The 19609-nt window shown below is 37.7% G+C and overlaps 1 protein-coding gene across 2 annotated transcripts in view; it reads right to left on the minus strand.

The window, feature by feature from the left end:
- Window positions 1-2303: 2303 nt before the first annotated feature.
- GTF2A1L (general transcription factor IIA subunit 1 like) overlaps window positions 2304-19609 on the minus strand; it is a 46263-nt gene continuing 28957 nt past the window's right edge. Inside the window, exons 7-9 of one of the 2 annotated variants that reach the window (XM_069580449.1) lie at window positions 16093-16353; window positions 15198-15287; window positions 2304-2515 (exon numbers count right to left, since the gene is read on the minus strand). In XM_069580449.1, coding sequence (XP_069436550.1) covers window positions 2408-2515; window positions 15198-15287; window positions 16093-16353 — 459 coding nt within the window. In that variant the 3' untranslated portion in view covers window positions 2304-2407. The remainder of the gene's footprint in view (window positions 2516-15197; window positions 15288-16092; window positions 16354-19609) is intronic. The other variant, XM_069580447.1, reaches the window with a different exon arrangement.

Raw genomic sequence — 19609 nt, forward strand, 5'->3', positions numbered from 1 at the left:
TGGAAAGACACAAATGAGACAATGACCTTTTTCTCTGATAAAATGAACCCCATAAATAAAGAGGACACCATAGTAGTATTTGTAATATAATTTTTTTAAAAATCACTGAAGCAAAGTAAGAATTTAAAATTCACCACGGAAAAGAGGAAAGGAATTTTAGAAACAACTATTATCATCTCTCCCAAACACTTAAAGCAACACATTAAAGCCCAATTTCCAAGTGAACACACCTTGTCGATAAATTCAGCACTTAATACAGGGTGACTGAGAGCACCTGAAGTCTAGAAAGTGTCCTCCTCAACACTGGGTGTGGGTGGGGGAGTACATTTCAGAAATGACACAGAGGATAAGTGCCCTCTTTCTGCCTTCCATGTAGAGAAGAGGAACATTTCCTGGTGGGTAACATCCATGAAGGGAAAAGATGAACATTTCTTGGTAGGAAACATCCGTGAAGAATCCATAGCTCCTGGAAGTTCTCAGGAGCCAGAGCAGGATGTGAAACAGCAGAGGTGGTGGTGAAAAGGACAGTGAGCCTGAGCACGAAGGAGGCACCAGCCCGCCCGCCCAACTAGTACTAACGAATCCTCATGCAGCTGCCAACTTGAGGCCAAAGACAGTGTCCCACTCATGTCATCCATGGTCCAGATGAGATTTACCCAAATATCTCAAAAGACCCAAGAGTAGCTGAGTCACCTGGGTAGAACAGAACAAGCACTGGAATAATTTAAACTCAGGAGGGATGCCCTGAAAAAGAGATGGGGAATTCGCCCTGTGACCAGCCAGATGCAGGAATCTAATCCTCAAGGAGCTTTTTGCCCATTCCATCTCAGAACTTCTTTTTTGTTAAAGAATTACTGTCCTGGAGAATACTAGTGAGTAAGTGAGAGTCGCTCAGTCATGTCCAACTCTTTGTGACCTCATGGACTATAGAGTCCATGGAATTCTCCAGGCCACAATACTGGAGTGGGTAGCCTTTCCCTTCTCCAGGGGATCTTCCCAACCCAGGGATCGAACCCAGATTTCCCTCATTGCAGGCAGATTCTTTACCAGCTGAGCCACAAGGGAAGCCTGAGTGGAGAACACTATTCAGGGCCAAAAGCAGGGATCCTAAACTTAGAGACCATGTTTCTCTGGTGGCTCAGATGGTAAAGAATCTGCCTGCAATGCAGGAGGCTTGGGTTCAATCCCTGAGTCAGGAGGATCACCTGGAGAAGAATGGCGACCCACTCCAGTATTCTTGCCTGGAGAATCACATGGACAGAGGAGCCTGGCAGTCTCCTATGTCCAAACCTATTGGCAGTCCATAGGTTTGCAAAGAGTTAGACACAACTGAGTAACACACACACACACACACATACACACACACTCCATCCACTAAAAGAAGCAGTATGATGGGAGAAAGTTTCCTTTAAGGAATTTGAATCTGTTACTAAGGAAGAGAATATTACAGAATAGTTGACTGAAATATTTTGCTCTGTTCTCATCGGTGTTAAGAAAATGAGAGCTATTTTGTTTCTGCTATCTGATTTTAAGAATTATCTAGGTCTTCTGTTTTCAAATGAGATTGTCTCACCAAAATAGAAGGTTCCTGAAGAGAACGTCTCTTCTTGACTTTTGATTTAGAAAGCCTAAACTCAATGAGGGAATTCCCTATTAGGAGAAATGAAGAGAGACAATATGTTTGACGTTACAAGACTTTGCAAAGGAGTCTTCCACTGTAAGAAAAATAGAAAAAAATTAGAGATGAGGGAAGAAGACAAAAATATGAAGTTCTAAGAATTAAAATGGGAACCTAACCCACTCCCTAGAATTCCCCAGGGAAATATCAGGTACAAACAAGAATGGTCTGGCCACAAGATAAACCAGAGGCTAATACTTGGCTCTAGGGATCCCAGCATCGACAAAGATTTTCATGTTTTAGTGTAGGCTCAACTGAGGCATCTGTCTCCAAGGACCCATCTGGGCTTGCACAATCAGTGTACTGTTAGTGATAAACGTAGACTAGTTTTATCTAGAGACGCCTTCCTGAATATCTAGGTACTCACAAGACTCTCCAGGATATTTTGTAACATGGTTTGCTGAGCAGTGGGAGGAACACCAGCCCTAGTCTCATAACTGATACTGACTTTGTCATGATGGGGAATTGGAGTCTGACTTAAATTTTACTTCAGAATTTAAGAAATATGAAATTTCTTCATGCTACATCACACCTAATACATCTGTGCTTTGTAACGGTACAGATAATTAAAAAATAAAAACCTGTTAAACAGTTTGAAATATGAAATGAAAGAAATGTAACATTGTATATTTGTATCTGCATCTGAATTACAATTTTATTAAATTCCATACAGTGAACAATATGTGATATAGTCCCTCTGATGTTTATGATGTACTGAGCTCATAAGTTTTACCACTCTGCATCACCAATGGCTTTTGCAAATACATAGTCTCTCCCTCCAAAACACATAACACCATCTTTCAGGTAGAATTTCCATTTGTCCTTGCTTCGATGAATCTGGAGGGAGAAAAATAGTCTAAATTAATCAAAGTAAGAAGTTAAAGGATTATTTACATTCCTTTGCATATCCCATGGGATTATTCTGACCCTAAATGGGAGTTCTTTTTTTTTTAATATTTATTTGTTTACTTATTTGGTTGCCTTGGGTCTTAGTTGTGGCATGCAGGATCTTTATTGTGGCACGCAGGATCCCTTGCTGCAATGCAGGAATTCTCCAGCTGCGGCTCACAGGCTTAGCAGTTGTGCTGTGCAGGCTCCAGAGCCTGTGGGTTTCAACAGTGGTGGCATGTGGGCTCTCTAGTTGTGATGTGTGGGCTTAGCTGCTCCACAGCATATGGGATCTTAGTTCCCTGACCAAGGATAGAACCCACATCCCCTGCATTGGAAGGCAAATTCTTAAGTACTGGACCACCAGGGCGTTCTTTATAAATAAAATCTCTTTAGGATAGTTTATTCACTCATTCAGCAAATATTTGCTGAGCTCCTATGTATCAGGTATTGCTTTAAGCACTAGAGATTTATTAGTTTTTTTAAAAAGGAAAATATAGAATTTCTTTTTTGAACAGGAGAAAAATTCCTGTCTTTGAAGAGTTTACATTTTACTAAGGATTGGAGAAACAAAGCCGATAAAACCATAAACTCCACAGACTATTAAAAAGTAGTGTGCATGCAAGCTAAGCCGCTTCAGTCGCATCTGACTCTCTGTGACCCTATGGGCTATAGCCTGCCAGGTCCCTCTGTCCATGGGATTCTCCAGGCAAGAATATTGGAGTGGGTTGCCATGCCCTCCTCCTGGGGATCTTCCCGACCAAGGATCGAACCCATGTCTCTTATGTCTCCTGCATTGACAAGCAGGTTCTTTACCACTAGCACCACCTGGGAAGTGTTATGAAAAATAGATCAGGAAAAAAGAGTATCACAAACACAGAGATGGGATTACAATTTTAAGTAGAAGCATCAGTGGGAGCTTGAGGTAACATCTGAGCAAAGACTGAAAAAGAATATGCTGACTAGAGAGCATTATAGGCATAGAGAACAGAAGTCCTGAGAGGAGCATGCCTGGATTGCTCAAGAACAGCAGAGGTCACTATATCTGCAAAGGAATAGAGAGGATGCAGTTAATATCAAGAATGAAAAAAATAGTTGCGTTTCATTTTGAAGAAGAAAGTCAATAGTCCTAAAGAACACACTGAGCAAGGTCAGAAAATATAGCTTATAATCTATCAGATTCTACTGGCTATTCTTTAGATTCAGTAAACCAGGCTGATACAAAATAAAAACTAGAAAATCCTACCATCTTAATAGGTAAGAAATCATACAATTATTGTTACTTCTGGGTAAATTACAAGTAACTATTTAAAAAGCTTAGAAATACATGATCTGAAATCAAGAGTAAAACTTAAACCTAGTTGTTGACTGCAAATAGTCAAACTGAGGAAGAAAAACCCTGTGTCTAGTATTCAGATGCATTTTGGGAGGCATAGGAAAATACACAGGATAAATCCTCCATTTGTGTGGGGAGGGGGAAAATGTCCTAATGATGGAAAATTTCTTCTCTGAGTTTTGACTTTCTAATTTTCATATGCACTTATCTTTGGTCTCAGGGAACACAACCATAACAGAATCCTTAACAGAAATGATAAAATCTGACCAATATTGGGAAAAGAAAAATAGCAGAAGCAGCAACAACTCTGCCCATTACCTTTATCAAGTGACTATATTTATTAATTATTTTCTATATTTATTCTAGAAATGCAACCATGGTTCAACATTAGGAACTTATTAGTATAAAAAACTGTATTACTAGACCTAAGGAGAAAAATAATATAATCATCCCCAATGATGTTGAAAAACCTTTTGATAAAACTCAAGCATTTTAAGAAAGACTATGTCCTACAAATACACACACACTCTACCTCAACCCAGAAGCTGTGACTTAGTGCTTAGTGAGGAAAATTCTTAAAATATTCCCACTCAAGTCAGAACACAGACAAGAAAACAATCATCTAACTTTTCACTCTAGAGGTACTAGCCAATACAGTAGACAAAAGGAGAGTACAACCGGTACTGGACAGCATAATTAGATGGATGGGGGCAGGAGGAGAAGAGGATGACAGAGGATGAGATGGCTGGATGGCATCACCAATTCTATGGACGTGAGTTTGGGTGAACGCTGGGAGTTGGTGATGGACAGGGAGGTCTGGCGTGCTGTGATTCGTGGGGTTGCAAAGAATTAGACACGACTGAGCGACTGAACTGAACTGAACTGAACTGAAGAGATATAAAAACTGAAAGAGATGAAATAAATTTGCAGACACAATGACCAGATATCTGAAAAATCTAAGATAATCAATTAAAAATGACTAAATAAGAATTCATATTGGTATAAAATTAATATATAGAAATTCATAGCTTTCACATATACAAGCAACAGTTATAAAGAGCGAGCCTGTTTTCTGTAGCAAAAAAAGACATAGCATAGTTAGGTATACATTTTACAATACTTGACTACCGGCACCATTAAATACATTCTCCTTTTTGAAATATTTTCCTCATTTGGCTTCCAGAATGTTCCTGGTTTTCCACTTCTTTCTATTCCATTTCTTTAACCATTCCTTTGTTTCCTGTACTGATTTCTCCTTCTCTCCCTCACCTCACTTTTAGAGTATACCAGGACTCTTCTTCCTGTTTATATCACTCCCTTGGTGATCTTATCATTAGATGGTTTTAAATATCAACTAATGACTCCTGCAATTTATATCCCCAGCTCATAAGTCTCCCTTAAAACTCTGATTCTCATTCAACTGCTTCAACACATCTTCCTGAATGTCCTATAAACATCTCAAGCAAGTTAAAAACAAGGACACTGATATATATTCTCCCCTGAACTTCACAGTCTTCCCCATCTCAGTGGGGAATGGCCACTCATTCAGACAAGAAATCTTGGAGATAATCTTTACCCTTCTTGCTCACACCTCACATCCAGGTCCGTCAGTAAATGCTAGTTCCACCTGCAACCCATATTCACATTCCAGCCATTTCCGCCTCCTCCATGTCTATTACTCTTGTTTCAGCTACCGTCCTCTCACCTGGGCTGATACGCTCCACAACTAGTTTCCCTATTTTCACCCTCTCCCCCACTAAGTCTACTCTAAAGATGGTAGCCAGAGTGGCCCTGTTAAAACATAAATCAGATATCATTTCTATGCTCAAACTCTCCAATAACTTCTCATTCAAAAATAAAGTCCTTAAAATGGCCTATAAGGTCATTCCCCTCACTTAATGTTCCTCCCCTCACTTAATGCTCTGGTCTCCTCACTGTTCCCTGAACACACAGGTATTCTTCCACCTCAGGACTTATGTATTTGTTGCTCCCTCTGTCTGAAATGATTATATCCAAATATCCTCATGGCTCATTCTCTTACATTCTTTCGATCTTTACCCTATCACGTTGTCAGTAAAGCCTCCCCTGGACATCGCATCCTAAACTGAAACCCACTCCTCCTTAATATTACTAAAATACCAAATTCTATTAATGTGATCTCAGTGAAAATATCAACAGGTTTTTGGTTTTTGTTTTTTTAACCAGAGAAGCTGATTCTTAAGTCAATATAGAGAAATAAACAAGAATGTCCAGCAAAACTCTGGAAAAGAATATGAAGAAATACCAGCCCTACAAGATATTAAAGCTGTGGTACATATACACAATGGAATATTACTCAGCCATTGAAAAGAATACATTTGAATCAGTTCTAATGAGGTGGATGAAACTGGGGCCTATTATACAGAGTGAAGTTAGAAAGAAAAACCCCAATACAGTGTATCAATGTATATATACGGAATTTAGAAAGATGGTAACGATGACCCTATATGCAAGACAGCAAAAAAGACACAGATGTATAGAACAGTCTTTTGGACTCTGTGGCAGAAGGCGAGGGTGGGATGATCTGAGAGAATAGCACTGAAACATGTATATTATCATATGTGAAACAGATTACCAGTCCAGGTTTGACGCATGAGACAGGGTGCTCAGGGCTGGTGCACTGGGATCCCAGACCCTGAGGGATGGGATGGGGAGGGAGGTGGGAAGGGGATTCAGGATGGGGAACACATGTACACCCATAGCTGATTCATGTCAATGTATGGCAAAAACCACTACAATATTGTAAACTAATTAGCCTCCAATTAAAATAAGTAAATTTTAAAAAATAAAATAAAGATATTAAAAACCTCAAAACAATTAAAGCAATGTAGCAGAGGTTAATGGACAACCCAATGAGACAAAACAGAAAATCAAGAAGTAAATTCAAAATACTGAACTTCAGTAGATGATAAAGAAATCATTCTCTTTTAAGTGGAGACAAAATAGACTTATCAATACGCAATATTAAGAAAACTGGGTAGCTATCTGGGAAAAAATTTATCATCACCTGTCACACCGAGAAAAATGGCTCTATCAATCAAGACTTACCTTTTTTAAAAGAAACCAAAGAAATACTAGAGAAAAACATGGGTGAATCCCTTTAAAATCCTGAGGTAAAAAAGAACTTTCTATTCATGACTCAAAATTCAAAAGCCATAAAAATAAAGGTTGACAAGTTCAACATCTGCTTGAATGGAAGAAAAAGCATGGAAAGCAAATAACTGAGGAAAAAGTATTTTTGCACATACCAAGAGCTAATCTCTCCCAAAATAATATAGAACTCTTAGGAATCAATAAACTGACTAATAATTCAATTTTTTAAAACATAGAGGGTGGGACGAATTGAGAGAGTAGCATTGAAATATATACATTACCATATGTAAAACAGATATCTAATGGGAATTTGCTGTATAATACACGGAGGTCAGCTCAGTGCTTTATGACAACCTAACAGGGTGAAAGGGAGGCTCGAAAGAGAGGGTATACATGTATACTCATGGCTGATTCACGTTGCTGCACAGCAGAAACCAACACAACATTGTAAAGCCATTATCCTCCAATTAAAAATAAATAAAACAGACAAAGGTTATGAACAAGCAGTTCACATAAAATTAAATATAAATGGTTCATAACACACAAAAAGTTAAAAATGTCACCAAAGTATCATTTTTCACCTTTCACAATAACAAAGATCCAAATGTCTCATTACATTCCATTGGCAAGGCTGTAGAAAAAGGAGGACTCTCAAACACTGTAATAGGCATATATACTGGAATAACCTCCAGGAGAGCATTCTGGCAATATCTAACCAAATAGATTTGCCCTTTAACCCAGTAATTCCACTTATAGAGATTTATTTAACAGATAAAACTGCCCACATATGAAATGTTTTATGTACATGGTCATTCAATAGCAAACAACTAAAAAACAGCTCAAATAAGAGATGAGTTAAATAAGTTTTAATAATTCTACAATGGAATATTACACAGTTATAAAAATATCCAGATAAAGATTTCTAAGATATATTGTTAATCTCTTCAAAGACAAGGTGCAAAATATAGTTCTGTCTATAGTCAAGGCTATGGTTTTTCCAGTGGTCATGTACAGACGTGAGAGTTGGACTGTGAAGAAAGCTGAGCACCAAAGAATTGATGCTTTTGAACTGTGCTGTTGAAGAAGACTCTTGAGAGTCCCTTGGACTGCAAGGAGATCCAACCAGTCCATTCTGAAGGACATCAGTCCTGGGTGTTCTTTGGAAGGACTGATGCTAAAGCTGAAACTCCAGTACTTTGGCCACCTCATGAGAAGAGTTGACTCATTGGAAAAGAGTCTGATGCTGGGAGGGATTGGGGGCAGGAGGAGAAGGGGACGACTGAGGATGAGATGGCTGGATGGCATCACTGACTCGATGGACGTGAGTCTGAGTGAACTCCAGGAGTTGGTAGTGAACAGGAAGGCCTGGCATGCTGCGATTCATGGGGTCACAAAGAGTCGGACACGACTGAGCGACTGAACTGAACTGATCCTACCCCTTTAGGCTCTACTTGAATAAAGAGACTAAATATATAAAGAAATTAATGTAACTGGTTACTTATTTGCACTGAAGGCAGTGACAGGGAGCAACTGGTAGGAAGACCAGATGGTGAAGGACTGGGTACCAGAGTCCTGATGGTATACCTTTTATAGTATTTAGATATTTTAACAATGTGTATGCAATATCTATTCAAAAAACAAAAGAGAGAGATACTGTGCTACACACCTAGTAATTACCCACTGTAATACTAGCATCTAAGGGACAAAGTCAGCTAAACTGTTAAATGAAAATGGAACATATTTAAATAGTTTCACATTCCACTATTAATAGTATCCTATTTATAGCACAGAACACTCCTAACCATAGTAAAATGTTTCATTTCACCATTAATCTTCCCTATAATATCTTTATTATTTTAATCTTTATATTAATATTGTTCATTCTGCCTCGGAAATAGTATGTCCATAACTTTCACTCATCATGTTTATCAGTGACCTTCGTTTAACCCTTCTTCACTGTACATCTTCATCTCAAAGTTTTTCCCTTGACTGTTAGCTTATAAATTTTAAAGTTAAATCTCATATGATAATCAAAGTCAGATAAAATATACTGAAAAGCAAACAAAAACCCCAACTCTTCTCAAAGTTTAATGAGCATGAAAATCACCTGGGAGTCTTGTTAAAATGCACTTTTTGATCCAGTACTCTAGGATAAGACTCAAAATTCCTTATTTTTAACACTCTCCCAGGGGAACTGATACTACTGGCCTTCAAAACACACTAAGCAGTAAAGAACTTACAAGACTATTACTGAAGTTTTTCAATTTACTTGAGTTTGGTTACATTCAATACTTCTTCAAATAAGACAACTGGAAGTTATTCTTTCATAAAAATTCACTGAAACAATGGTTTCTCCCACCCCACTTTGATTGTAGAGGCATTCTCTTTGCTAGCTATCTTCTGACTTTCTCACTTCCTTTTCAAAAAATTTTCAGTAGTTCCCCAATGTCTTGCTTTTGTATTGTTCTTAAAATATCCACTAGTTAGAGTGCCCTCAGAAAACCAGATTTACTAACATGCTACATCCTCAGTCATGTCTGACTCTGCAACTCCATGGACTGTGCAGCCCGCCAGGCTCCTCTGTCCATGGAATTCTTCAGGAAAGAATACTGGACCAAGTTGCAACTTCCTACTCCAGGGGATCTTCCTGACCCAGGGATCAAACCTGCATCTTCTGCACTGGCAGGAACACTCTTTACCACTGTGCCACCTGGTAACACTAAATATCAAACACCACTCTTTCTGTCTACCTCACAGGTTGTTGCGAGAAGCAAAAGACAGTGTATAAGAAAATACTTTGGGGACTTCCCTGGTGGTCTAGTGGTTAAGAATCCGCCTTGCAGTGCAGGGGACGTGGGTTCAATCCTTGGTTGGGGGACTAAGATTACACCTGCCATGGAGCAACTAACCCGGTACCACAACTACTAAGTCCATGCTGCTGCTGCTGCTGCTGCTGCTAAGTCGCTTCAGTCGTGTCCGACTCTGTGCGACCCTATAGACGGCAGCCCACCAGGCTCCCCCGTCCCTGGGATTCCCCAGGCAAGAACACTGGAGTGGGTTGCCATTTCCTTCTCCAATGCAGGAAAGATCTCACATGATGAAGAGAAATCCTGCAAGCCACAACTAATACCTCAAACATACAAATAAATATTTTTTTAAAATACTTTGAAAAATATAAAGCACTGTGTTAATTAACTGCAAGCTATTTTCCACAGTGCAGTACCACTAAGGATACTATATCCATAATGGTCTAGAAAACTATTTGTGACTCTATGGAATGCAAATATAATCTAATGCCTTATATAAGGCATCACACTGTTTACAGAATGCAATACACTATTTATAAGAATAAGAATCTAAACAGTTTCAAACCAAGACCAGTTCCTTTTCTATTACCTTTTCCTTCTTATGTTTATGTTTACTAGCATATAAATTGCCATTTTCTATCTATATAAAATGTTATAGGAGAGAAGATCCTATTTTTAGAGAAAATGATTTATTTTTACAGCAATTCAAAATATCATCTTCTGTTTGACCTGAGTATATTGAAATTGTTACTGAAAAAAAGTGAAAGGTGTAAATATGCATTAGTCATCAGGGAAATGCAACTCAAAACCACAAGACACCACTAGGATGTCCTAGGATGTCCAAGACACCACAAAACTCACTAGGATGGCTAGAATCAAAAAATCAGATAACAAGTGTTAGTGAGAATGTGAAGCAATCTAAACCCTCATACACTATTCACAGGAATGAAAAAACAGTACGGCCATCTTGGAAAATAGTCTGATAGTGCCTTACATTATTACTGTATGACCCAGGAATTCCACTCCTAGGTATATACCAAGAGAAATGAAAATATATATTCACACACACAAAAAAAACTTGACTATTTATAGTAAAATTCTTCATAATAGCCAAAAGTTAGGAAAAACTCAAATGTCACTCAGGAGATGAACGGATAAGCAAATTGTGGTATATCCATTCAAAGAACCAGAACACATCAACCAAAAGGAATGCAGAACTGTTACAAGCCATGGTATGGATCAATCTTGAAACACTGTGTGTGGTAGGAGAGATGAGTTATAAAACATCACCTATTATAAATTCTTTTCCTATAAAACTCCAGAATGGGGAAATCTACAGTGACATTAGCAGTGCCTTACTACTGAGGACAGGAAGAAACAGAGCAGTATGGGAGTGAGAACTAAAGGGAACAGGCTTCCTCTCTCAGGTGATGAAAAGTTTCCAAAATTGACTGTGTTAACAGTTTCAAACTGTGGTGCTAGAGAAAACTCTTGAGAGTCCCTTGGATAGCAAGATCAAACCAGTCAATCCTAAAGGAAATCAACCCTGAATACTTATTGGAAGGACTAATGCTGAAGCTCCAATATTTTGACCACCTGATGCGAAGAGCTGATTCACTGAATAAGACCCTGATGCTGGAAAAGGTTGAAGGCAGAAGGAGAAGGGGGTGACAGAGGATGAGAAGGTTGGATGGCATCACTGACTCAATGGAAATGAGTTTTAGCAAACTCCAGAGACAGTGAAGGGCAGGGAAGCCTGATGTGCTGCAGTCCGTGGGGTCACAAAGTGTCGGACACAACTGAGCAACTGAACGATAACAATGGTTACACATACCCATAAACATACTAAAAATCACTGAATTGTACACTTTAAATAGGTAAAGTGTATAGGGCATCTTCAGAGAAGGCAATGGCACCCCACTCCAGTACTCTTGCCTGGAAAATCCCTTGGACCAAAGAGCCTGGTAGGCTGCAGTCCATGGGGTCGCTAAGAGTCGGACATGACTAAGCGACTTCACTTTCACTTTTCACTTTCATGCATTGGAGAAGGAAATGGCAACCCACTCCAGTGTTCTTGCCTGGAGAAGCCCAGGGACGGGGGAGCCTGGTGGGCTGCCGTCTCTGGGGTCACACAGAGTCGGACACGACTGAAGCGACTTAGCAGCAGCAGCAGCAGCAGCAGCAGCAGCAGCAGCAGCAGCAGCAGCAGCAGCAGCAGCAGCAGCAGCAGCAGCAGCAGCAGCAGCATAGGGCATCTTCAACTCTCCCTTGTCAATCCCTCTCATATCCAGCTAATTACTAGATCCCAATGATTCTTTTTTCTTTTTCTTAATTTTACTGAAGTTTAGCTCCTTTACAGTGTTGTGCTGATTTCTTCTGTACAGCAAAGCGACTCAGTTTATACACACATACATGTATATTCTTTTTCATATTCTTTCCCATTATAGTTTGTCACAGGATACTGAATATGGTTCCCTGTGCTATACAATAGGACCTTGTCATCTATCCATCCTATGTATAGTATTCTATCTCTGTTAATCCCAAACTTCCAATCCTTCCCTCCGCTACCCCCACTCCTTGGCAACAAGTCTGTTCTCTGCATCTGTGAGTCTGTTTTCGTTTCACAGGTCTGTTGATTTGTGTTGTATTTTAGATTCCATACATAAGTGGTATTATATGGTATTTCTCTCTCTGATTTACTTCACTCAATATGACAGTCTCTGGGTCCATCCATGCTGTTGCAAATGGCATTATTTCATCTTTTTATGGCTGAGTAATACTCCATTGTGCATATGTACCACGTCTTCTTTGTCCGTTCATTTGTAGATGCACATTTAGCTTGTTTCCATGTGCTGGGCTGTTGTGTTGTAAACTGTGTTTCTATAAACACTGGGGTGCATGTATCTTTTCAAATTAGTTTTGTCCAGATAAGTGCCCAAGAGTGGGATTGCTGAATCATATGGCAACTCTAATTTAGGTTTTTGAGGAACCGCCATACTGTTTTCCATAGTGGCTATAGAAATTTACATTCCCACCAACAGGGTAGGAGGGTTTCCCTTTTCTCCACACCCTCTCCAGCAATTGTTATTTGTAGACTTTTTAATGATGGTCATTCTGATTGGTGTGATGTGGTACCTCACCATAGCTTTGATTTGCATTTCTCTAATTTAATTAGTGATGCTGATCATCTTTTCATGTTCCTCGTTGCCATCTGTATGTCTTCTTTGGAGAAATATCTATTTAGGTCTTCTGCCCATCTTTGGACTGCATTGTTTTGTTGTTGTTCAGTTGTATGAGCTGTTTTGATATTCTGAAAATTAAGCCCTTGTTAGTTTTTTTTTTTTACTTAATTTTACATTTTTATTGAAGTATAGATTTACAATGTTGTGCCAATCTCTGCTGTACAGCAAAGTGATTCAGTTATGCATACACACACTTATTTTTTAATATTCTTTTCCACTGTGCTTTATCACAGAATATGGAAACCAGTTCCCTGACCTATACAGTAGGATCTTGTTGTTTAGCTTTTCATTTTATTTATGGTTTCCTTTGCTGCACAAAAGCTTGTGAGTTTGACTAGGTCCCATTTCTATTGTCTTGGAAGACTGACCTAAGAAAACTAATGTCAGAGAATGCTTTGCCTGTGTTCTCTTCTAGGAGTTTAATGGTGTCTTATCTTATATTTAGGCCTTTAATCCATGTTGAATTTACTTTTGTATATGGTGTGAGGGTGTGTTCTAACTTCACTGATACACATGCAACTGTCCGACTTTCCCAGCACTACTTGCTGAAGAGACTGTCTTTTCCTTATTGTATATTTTACCAAACACACAAAGAAGAACTTACACCCATCCTTCTCTAACTCTTCCAAAAGACTGAAAAGAAAGAAATATTTCCCAAAACATTCTATGAAGCCACCATCACACTGATACCAAAACAAGACAAAGGCACTACCAAAAAAGGAAAACTGCAGGCCAATATTTTAGATGAATGCAGACACAAAAATTCCCAACCAAATATTAGCAAACAAAATCCAATAACACATAAAAAAAGCTCATACACCACAACCAAGCTGGATTCATCCCAGGTGCACAAGGATGGTTCAATACACACCAATCAATACGATATACCACATTAACAAAAGAAATGACAAAACCATGTGATCCTCTCAACAGACGCAGAAAAAGCATCTGATAAAATTCAACACCCATTCATGACCAAAAAAAAAAAAAACCTTATGAAAGCGGGTATAGAGGGAACAAATCTCAATATAATGAAAGCTATTTATGACAAACCCACAGCCCATATAATACTCTACAGTGAAAAGCTGAAAGCCTTCCTGCTAAAATCTAGAACAAGACAAAGATGCCCACTCTCACCACTTCTCTTCAACATAGTATTGAAAGTCCAGTGAATCTTCCATCATAATCTCTAATTCTTCTAGGTTCTATGCGGCCATCTTTAGTCTGGGCTCTGTTATTTTATGTACCATCCCTGTTGTTCCTACTATTTGCCACTTCCAAATTAACAAAGCCAGTTTTAGAACCCAATTGAAATTTTCTCAATATCATCCTTAGAGGGCTAATGTCCACCAAATCAAGTCTGAATTTTTCCCTACCAGGATTCTGGGTTTTCCAATCTGCTTCAACCTCTGTCCCCCACCCAGCCTCATTTCCTAAAATATTCAAAAGGAAAACACTTTATTCAAGGCAGAGTTGTCTCTTCACTCTTTCTTATAATTCTACATGCATTCATTTCTCTGCCTTTTATTAGGCTATTCTACTCTCCTGAATACCTACTCTCCACACTTATCCATATCCTACAAATCATTCAAGACCTATTTAAAAGCCCCACATCACCCAGAAAGGATTTGTGGAGAACTCCAACTACAAATGATTTCTTGCATTTCCTAGCCACTCCTAGGACTTAGCTGTCTGTGCCACTTATCTCAGCATTTGATTTACATGCCACTCATCTTGGTATTTCATTTATCTGCCACGTATGTTAGTGTTTGATTTATCTGTCATGTATTTTAGTATTTGATTTATCTGTCACATATTTTAGCTTTTGATTTACCTACCATCTTATTGTATGCCATTCTATTATTCCATACAGAAACATCTTGCTTCAATAAGATTGTCACCTCTTTAAGACAAGGACTATCACTTTTTTGGTATCACTGAGACCACACAGTACAGTGTTAGACCCAAATTACCCCTCAGATTTATAGAATTAACTATCTGTTTGAGATTAATTTAACTGAATAAAAACTCATCATAGTATTTCCTATCATTTTGCATACTTTCTCCTATAAATGCAATTAATCAATCCACAGTCTAAAAGGTGAGTACAGTACCTTATCATACTGACAGACAATTACATTATCCATATCAAACAGGTCTGGCACATCTTGCTCACTAACATCATCTCCAGAATTTAAAGGGTCCTAAAGATGAAAGATAGTCACATTAATGAATTTTATGATACTCTGAATTTTTTAAAGATAGAGGGACATATTCTGTCTCTCCAAGTGCAAAGAATAGTACTGTACTTAAAAGTCAAACAGCCTCAGTTTGACTCCCAGTTTGGCCACTCAACAACCACAAGACTGACCTTTTTGGCAAGCTATTAAAACTCCTCATATCTCAGTTTTCTCATTTGCAAAATGAGAACAGTAATAAGAGCCATAGGGCAGTGGAATGTTAAATAACAAAAGGCAATACAATTTAGTATAGTACCCGGCACATATGTAGGCGAAGGCGAAGTCGCTCCGTCGTGTCCGACTCTTTGCGACCCCATGGACTGTAGCCCACCAGGCTCCTCCATCCATGGAATTTTCTAGGCAAGAGTACTGGAGTGGGGTGCCATTTCCTTCTCCAGAGACATATGTAAGGCTACCATAAATGATAGCTAATAACACGTATGCTTCTTATCACATTCCACAAAGATTTCATGGCATATATTAGGATTAGAGCAGATACATTATGCCTGGATGCCTTCTTTCACTTCACTCCCATCCCACTATCTCTAGTTAAGACTAACAAATATAGTAACTGATTCCTAAATACTTAATACTAATTTACATTGCAGCTTAAGGTCAAAAGCTTAAATACAAGTACAAATACAAGTAAGTCTCACTTTAAAGACTAAAGACAGCATTGATCTGAACTGTTATTCCTCTTGGTTCCAAAGTATATTAGAGCACAAACGTTATAAATTTTTAAAACTTTCAACTCAAAAATAATCCTTACTTCTTCCACAAGGTCTATCTCAGGGTCTTCATTATCACTACTGTCCACACTTGAATCTTCATTTGATACACTGCCAGTTTCTTCTTCAGGTACCTTCAGGTCTCCTGCACCAATAATCCCTAGCAATCCATTCTCATCTACATCTCTTGTATTTCCTATTTCATCATTGGAAGATGTATCTCCAGTTCCACCTATTTGAATTATCTCATGAATGTCACCATCAGTTACCTGAATGCTCAAATCCATCTGAGAACTGGAATCCTAAAAACAGAAAGAAATGCAATAAAGTTTCGTAAGTCAGTATAAAAGGAAAGTATACAAAAGTCAGTATAAAAGGGAAGAATACAAAAGAAGTATACAAAACACTGAACCAGCAAAATATAAAATTATCTAAACATTTCATAAGTGGCTTCTTAAAATATATTTCTCCCTGGTCAGGTGATGTTCCCTAATTTTGAATTTTAGAACACTGCTATAGGGGGAGCCTGGTGGGCTGCCGTCTCTGGGGTTGCAGAGTCGGACACGACTGAAGCGACTTAGCAGCAGCAGCAGCAGCATTTCTATGTAATATGGGGATAAATTGATATTTAAATTGTAAATAAATTTGCTGTCATACATAGACAGAAATCAGTTGTCTGCTTTCAGGTAATATTTATCAGTTTTTATACCTTTCTAATTAAAAAAAAGATATGCAACAAGCAACAGAGGTTAACTGTATAGCACAGGGAACTATAGTCAGTATCTTATGATAACCTATAATGGAAAATAATTTCAAAATTAACATGTTTATATATATAACATGGTCACATACACAAAAAATAATTCTTTCTTTTTGCCAGTTTTTCTAAATGTCCTATTGACATCTAATAACAACCTATGAGATACAAAATTTTAAATATATTTGTATAGGACATGATTAATATAAATATAAATCTATTACATTTAAATTATAAATGACATTTCAAGATGCTCTTATTCTTATTTTTTCTGCATTTGATAAAATATCTCAGAGAAATGTTCATATATCTCACTATGATTATATATTTTTTCCTTTTCCCTTCTGATATTCTAGTGGTTTATGATGTCTATCTTCTCAGTGAACTGTACCTTTTATTATTAAAAATATTCATCTTTGTTTCATTTAAAATAAATAATTTTTTAAAAAAGGAAAGCCCAGAAAAAAAAGTATCAGCTTTTATACAAACTAATTTAAAATTAAATAATATCTCTAAAGTTTTAACTGTTTTACTTTAAACAACAATGAAGTAGAAAGGACAAGTGACATCATGTTCAATGGATAAATAAAAAATATAAAGGACTGTACTAACTAGAATAAGCCAAACACGAAAAGGAAATATAAATAGAAACTGACACAAATGAAAATATTAACAGACAAATCCACAAGCATAGTTGGAGAATTCAACATTTCTCTCCATAGTAATCAATTTAAAAAGCAGAATGAAATTCAGTAAGAATGTAGAAAACCTGAACACCACAATGAACCAACATAACCTAACTGGCATTTACAGAAAACTCTACTCCCAAAGAGCTAAATGCACATTCTTTTCAAGAGCACATAGAATGTTCACAAGATGTATCATATTCTGAACCATCAAACAAATCTTGACAAATGTAACACACAGAAAGTATATGTTCACTTAGCAAAAGGAATTATACCAGAAATCAGTAACAGAAAGATCTGGAAAATCCTCAAATATTTACAAATTAAACAACACACTTCTAAATACCCATGGGTCAAAGAATAAGTCACAAGGAAAATTAAAACATAATTTTAACTGAACGCAAACAAAACCACGACATTTTAAAACTTGAAAGTGAAAGTGAAGTCGCTCAGTCGTGTCCGACTCTTTGCGACCCCATGGACTTCAGCCCACCAGGCTCTTCCATCCATGGGATTCTCCAGGCAAGAGTACTGGAGTGGGTTGCCATTTCCTTCTGAACCTAAAGCAGTGCCTAGAGGGAATTTTATAGCATTAAATGATTATATAAGAAAAGAAAGTGAAAGTGAAGTCGCTCAGTCATGTCTGACTCTTCACGACCCCATGGACTGCAGCCTAACCTGTCTCAAATCAGTGACCTAAAATTCCACTGTAAGAAACTAAAATGAGAAGACCAAATTAAGCTCATAGCAAACAGGGAAATAATAAAAAGGAGCAGAGTTTTTACATGAAATTAAAGTTGATGTCAGTTCAAAACAGGCTGCTAACAACTTTTAACCACAAAGAAAACATGGAATACACACAAAAGAAATGAGAAAGGAATCAAAATGTGTCATTACAAAAAATCAACTACACACAAAAGAATATAATAAGGGAAGAAATGAAGGTCAAAAAAGCTAAAAGACACACAGAAAATAACAAAATAGCAAGAATAACTCCTCCCCTATCCATAATTACTTTAAAGGTAAATAGATTAAACTCCCTAATCAAAAGTAACAGTTTGGCAGAATGGATAAACAGTACCCAGCAATATGCTGTCTACAAGAGACTCACCTTAAATCAAAAGACACACACAGGTCAAAAGTAAAACTATCGAAAAAGATATTCCATGCAAATGGTAACCACAAGGGTTGGGGAAACTATGCTAATATCAGACAAAATAGACTTTAAGTCAAACACTGTTAAAAACAAAGAAATTATGATAAAAGGATCAATTCATCACACATGCACCAAACATCAGAGCTCCTAAATATATGCAACAAAAAGGGAGAAACAGCTCTGCAATAGTGGGACATTTCAATACTCCACTTTCAATAATGAATAGAACCACCAGACAGAATATCAATAAGGAAATAAAAAACTTGAACATGACAGACTAATTACACCTAACAAACATAAACAAATTTGCAAAACAGCTGGACACACATTTTTCTTAAGTTCACACAGAACATTCTGCAGGACAGGCTGGTAAGTTAGGTCACAAAAAAGACTGAAATCATACAAAGTATCTTTTTTGATCACAATGGAATGAAACCAGAAATAAAAGTAGAAGGAAACCCAGAAAATCTACAAGACACAGAAGTTAAACAACAGTCTAAAAAAAAAAAAAAAATCAATGGATCAAAGAGAAAAAAAAAAAAACACACAAAGAGGAAATCAAAGGAATCAGAATCTTTTGCAAAAGATAAAAAATATCTTAGACAAATGAAAACACAACACACCAAAACCTACGGGATGCTGCAAAACAGTGCTCAGAGGGAAATTGATAGCTGTAAATGTTTGCATTAAAAAAAGAAGAAAGATCTCAAATTATTAAAAATAATTGATGCTTTTGAACTGTGGTGTTGGAGAAGACTCTTGAGAGTCCCTCGGACTGCAAGGAGATCCAACCAGTCCATTCTGAAGGAGATCAGCCTTGAGATTTCTTTGGATGGAATGACGCTAAAGGTGAAACTCCAGTACTTTGGCCACCTCATGAGAAGAGTTGACTCATTGGAAAAGACTCTGATGCTGGGAGGGATTGGGGGCAGGAGGAGAAGGGGACGACCGAGGAGGAG

The sequence above is a fragment of the Ovis canadensis genome, chromosome 3, assembly GCF_042477335.2.
Source record: "Ovis canadensis isolate MfBH-ARS-UI-01 breed Bighorn chromosome 3, ARS-UI_OviCan_v2, whole genome shotgun sequence".
NCBI classification, from domain to species: Eukaryota; Metazoa; Chordata; class Mammalia; order Artiodactyla; family Bovidae; genus Ovis; species Ovis canadensis.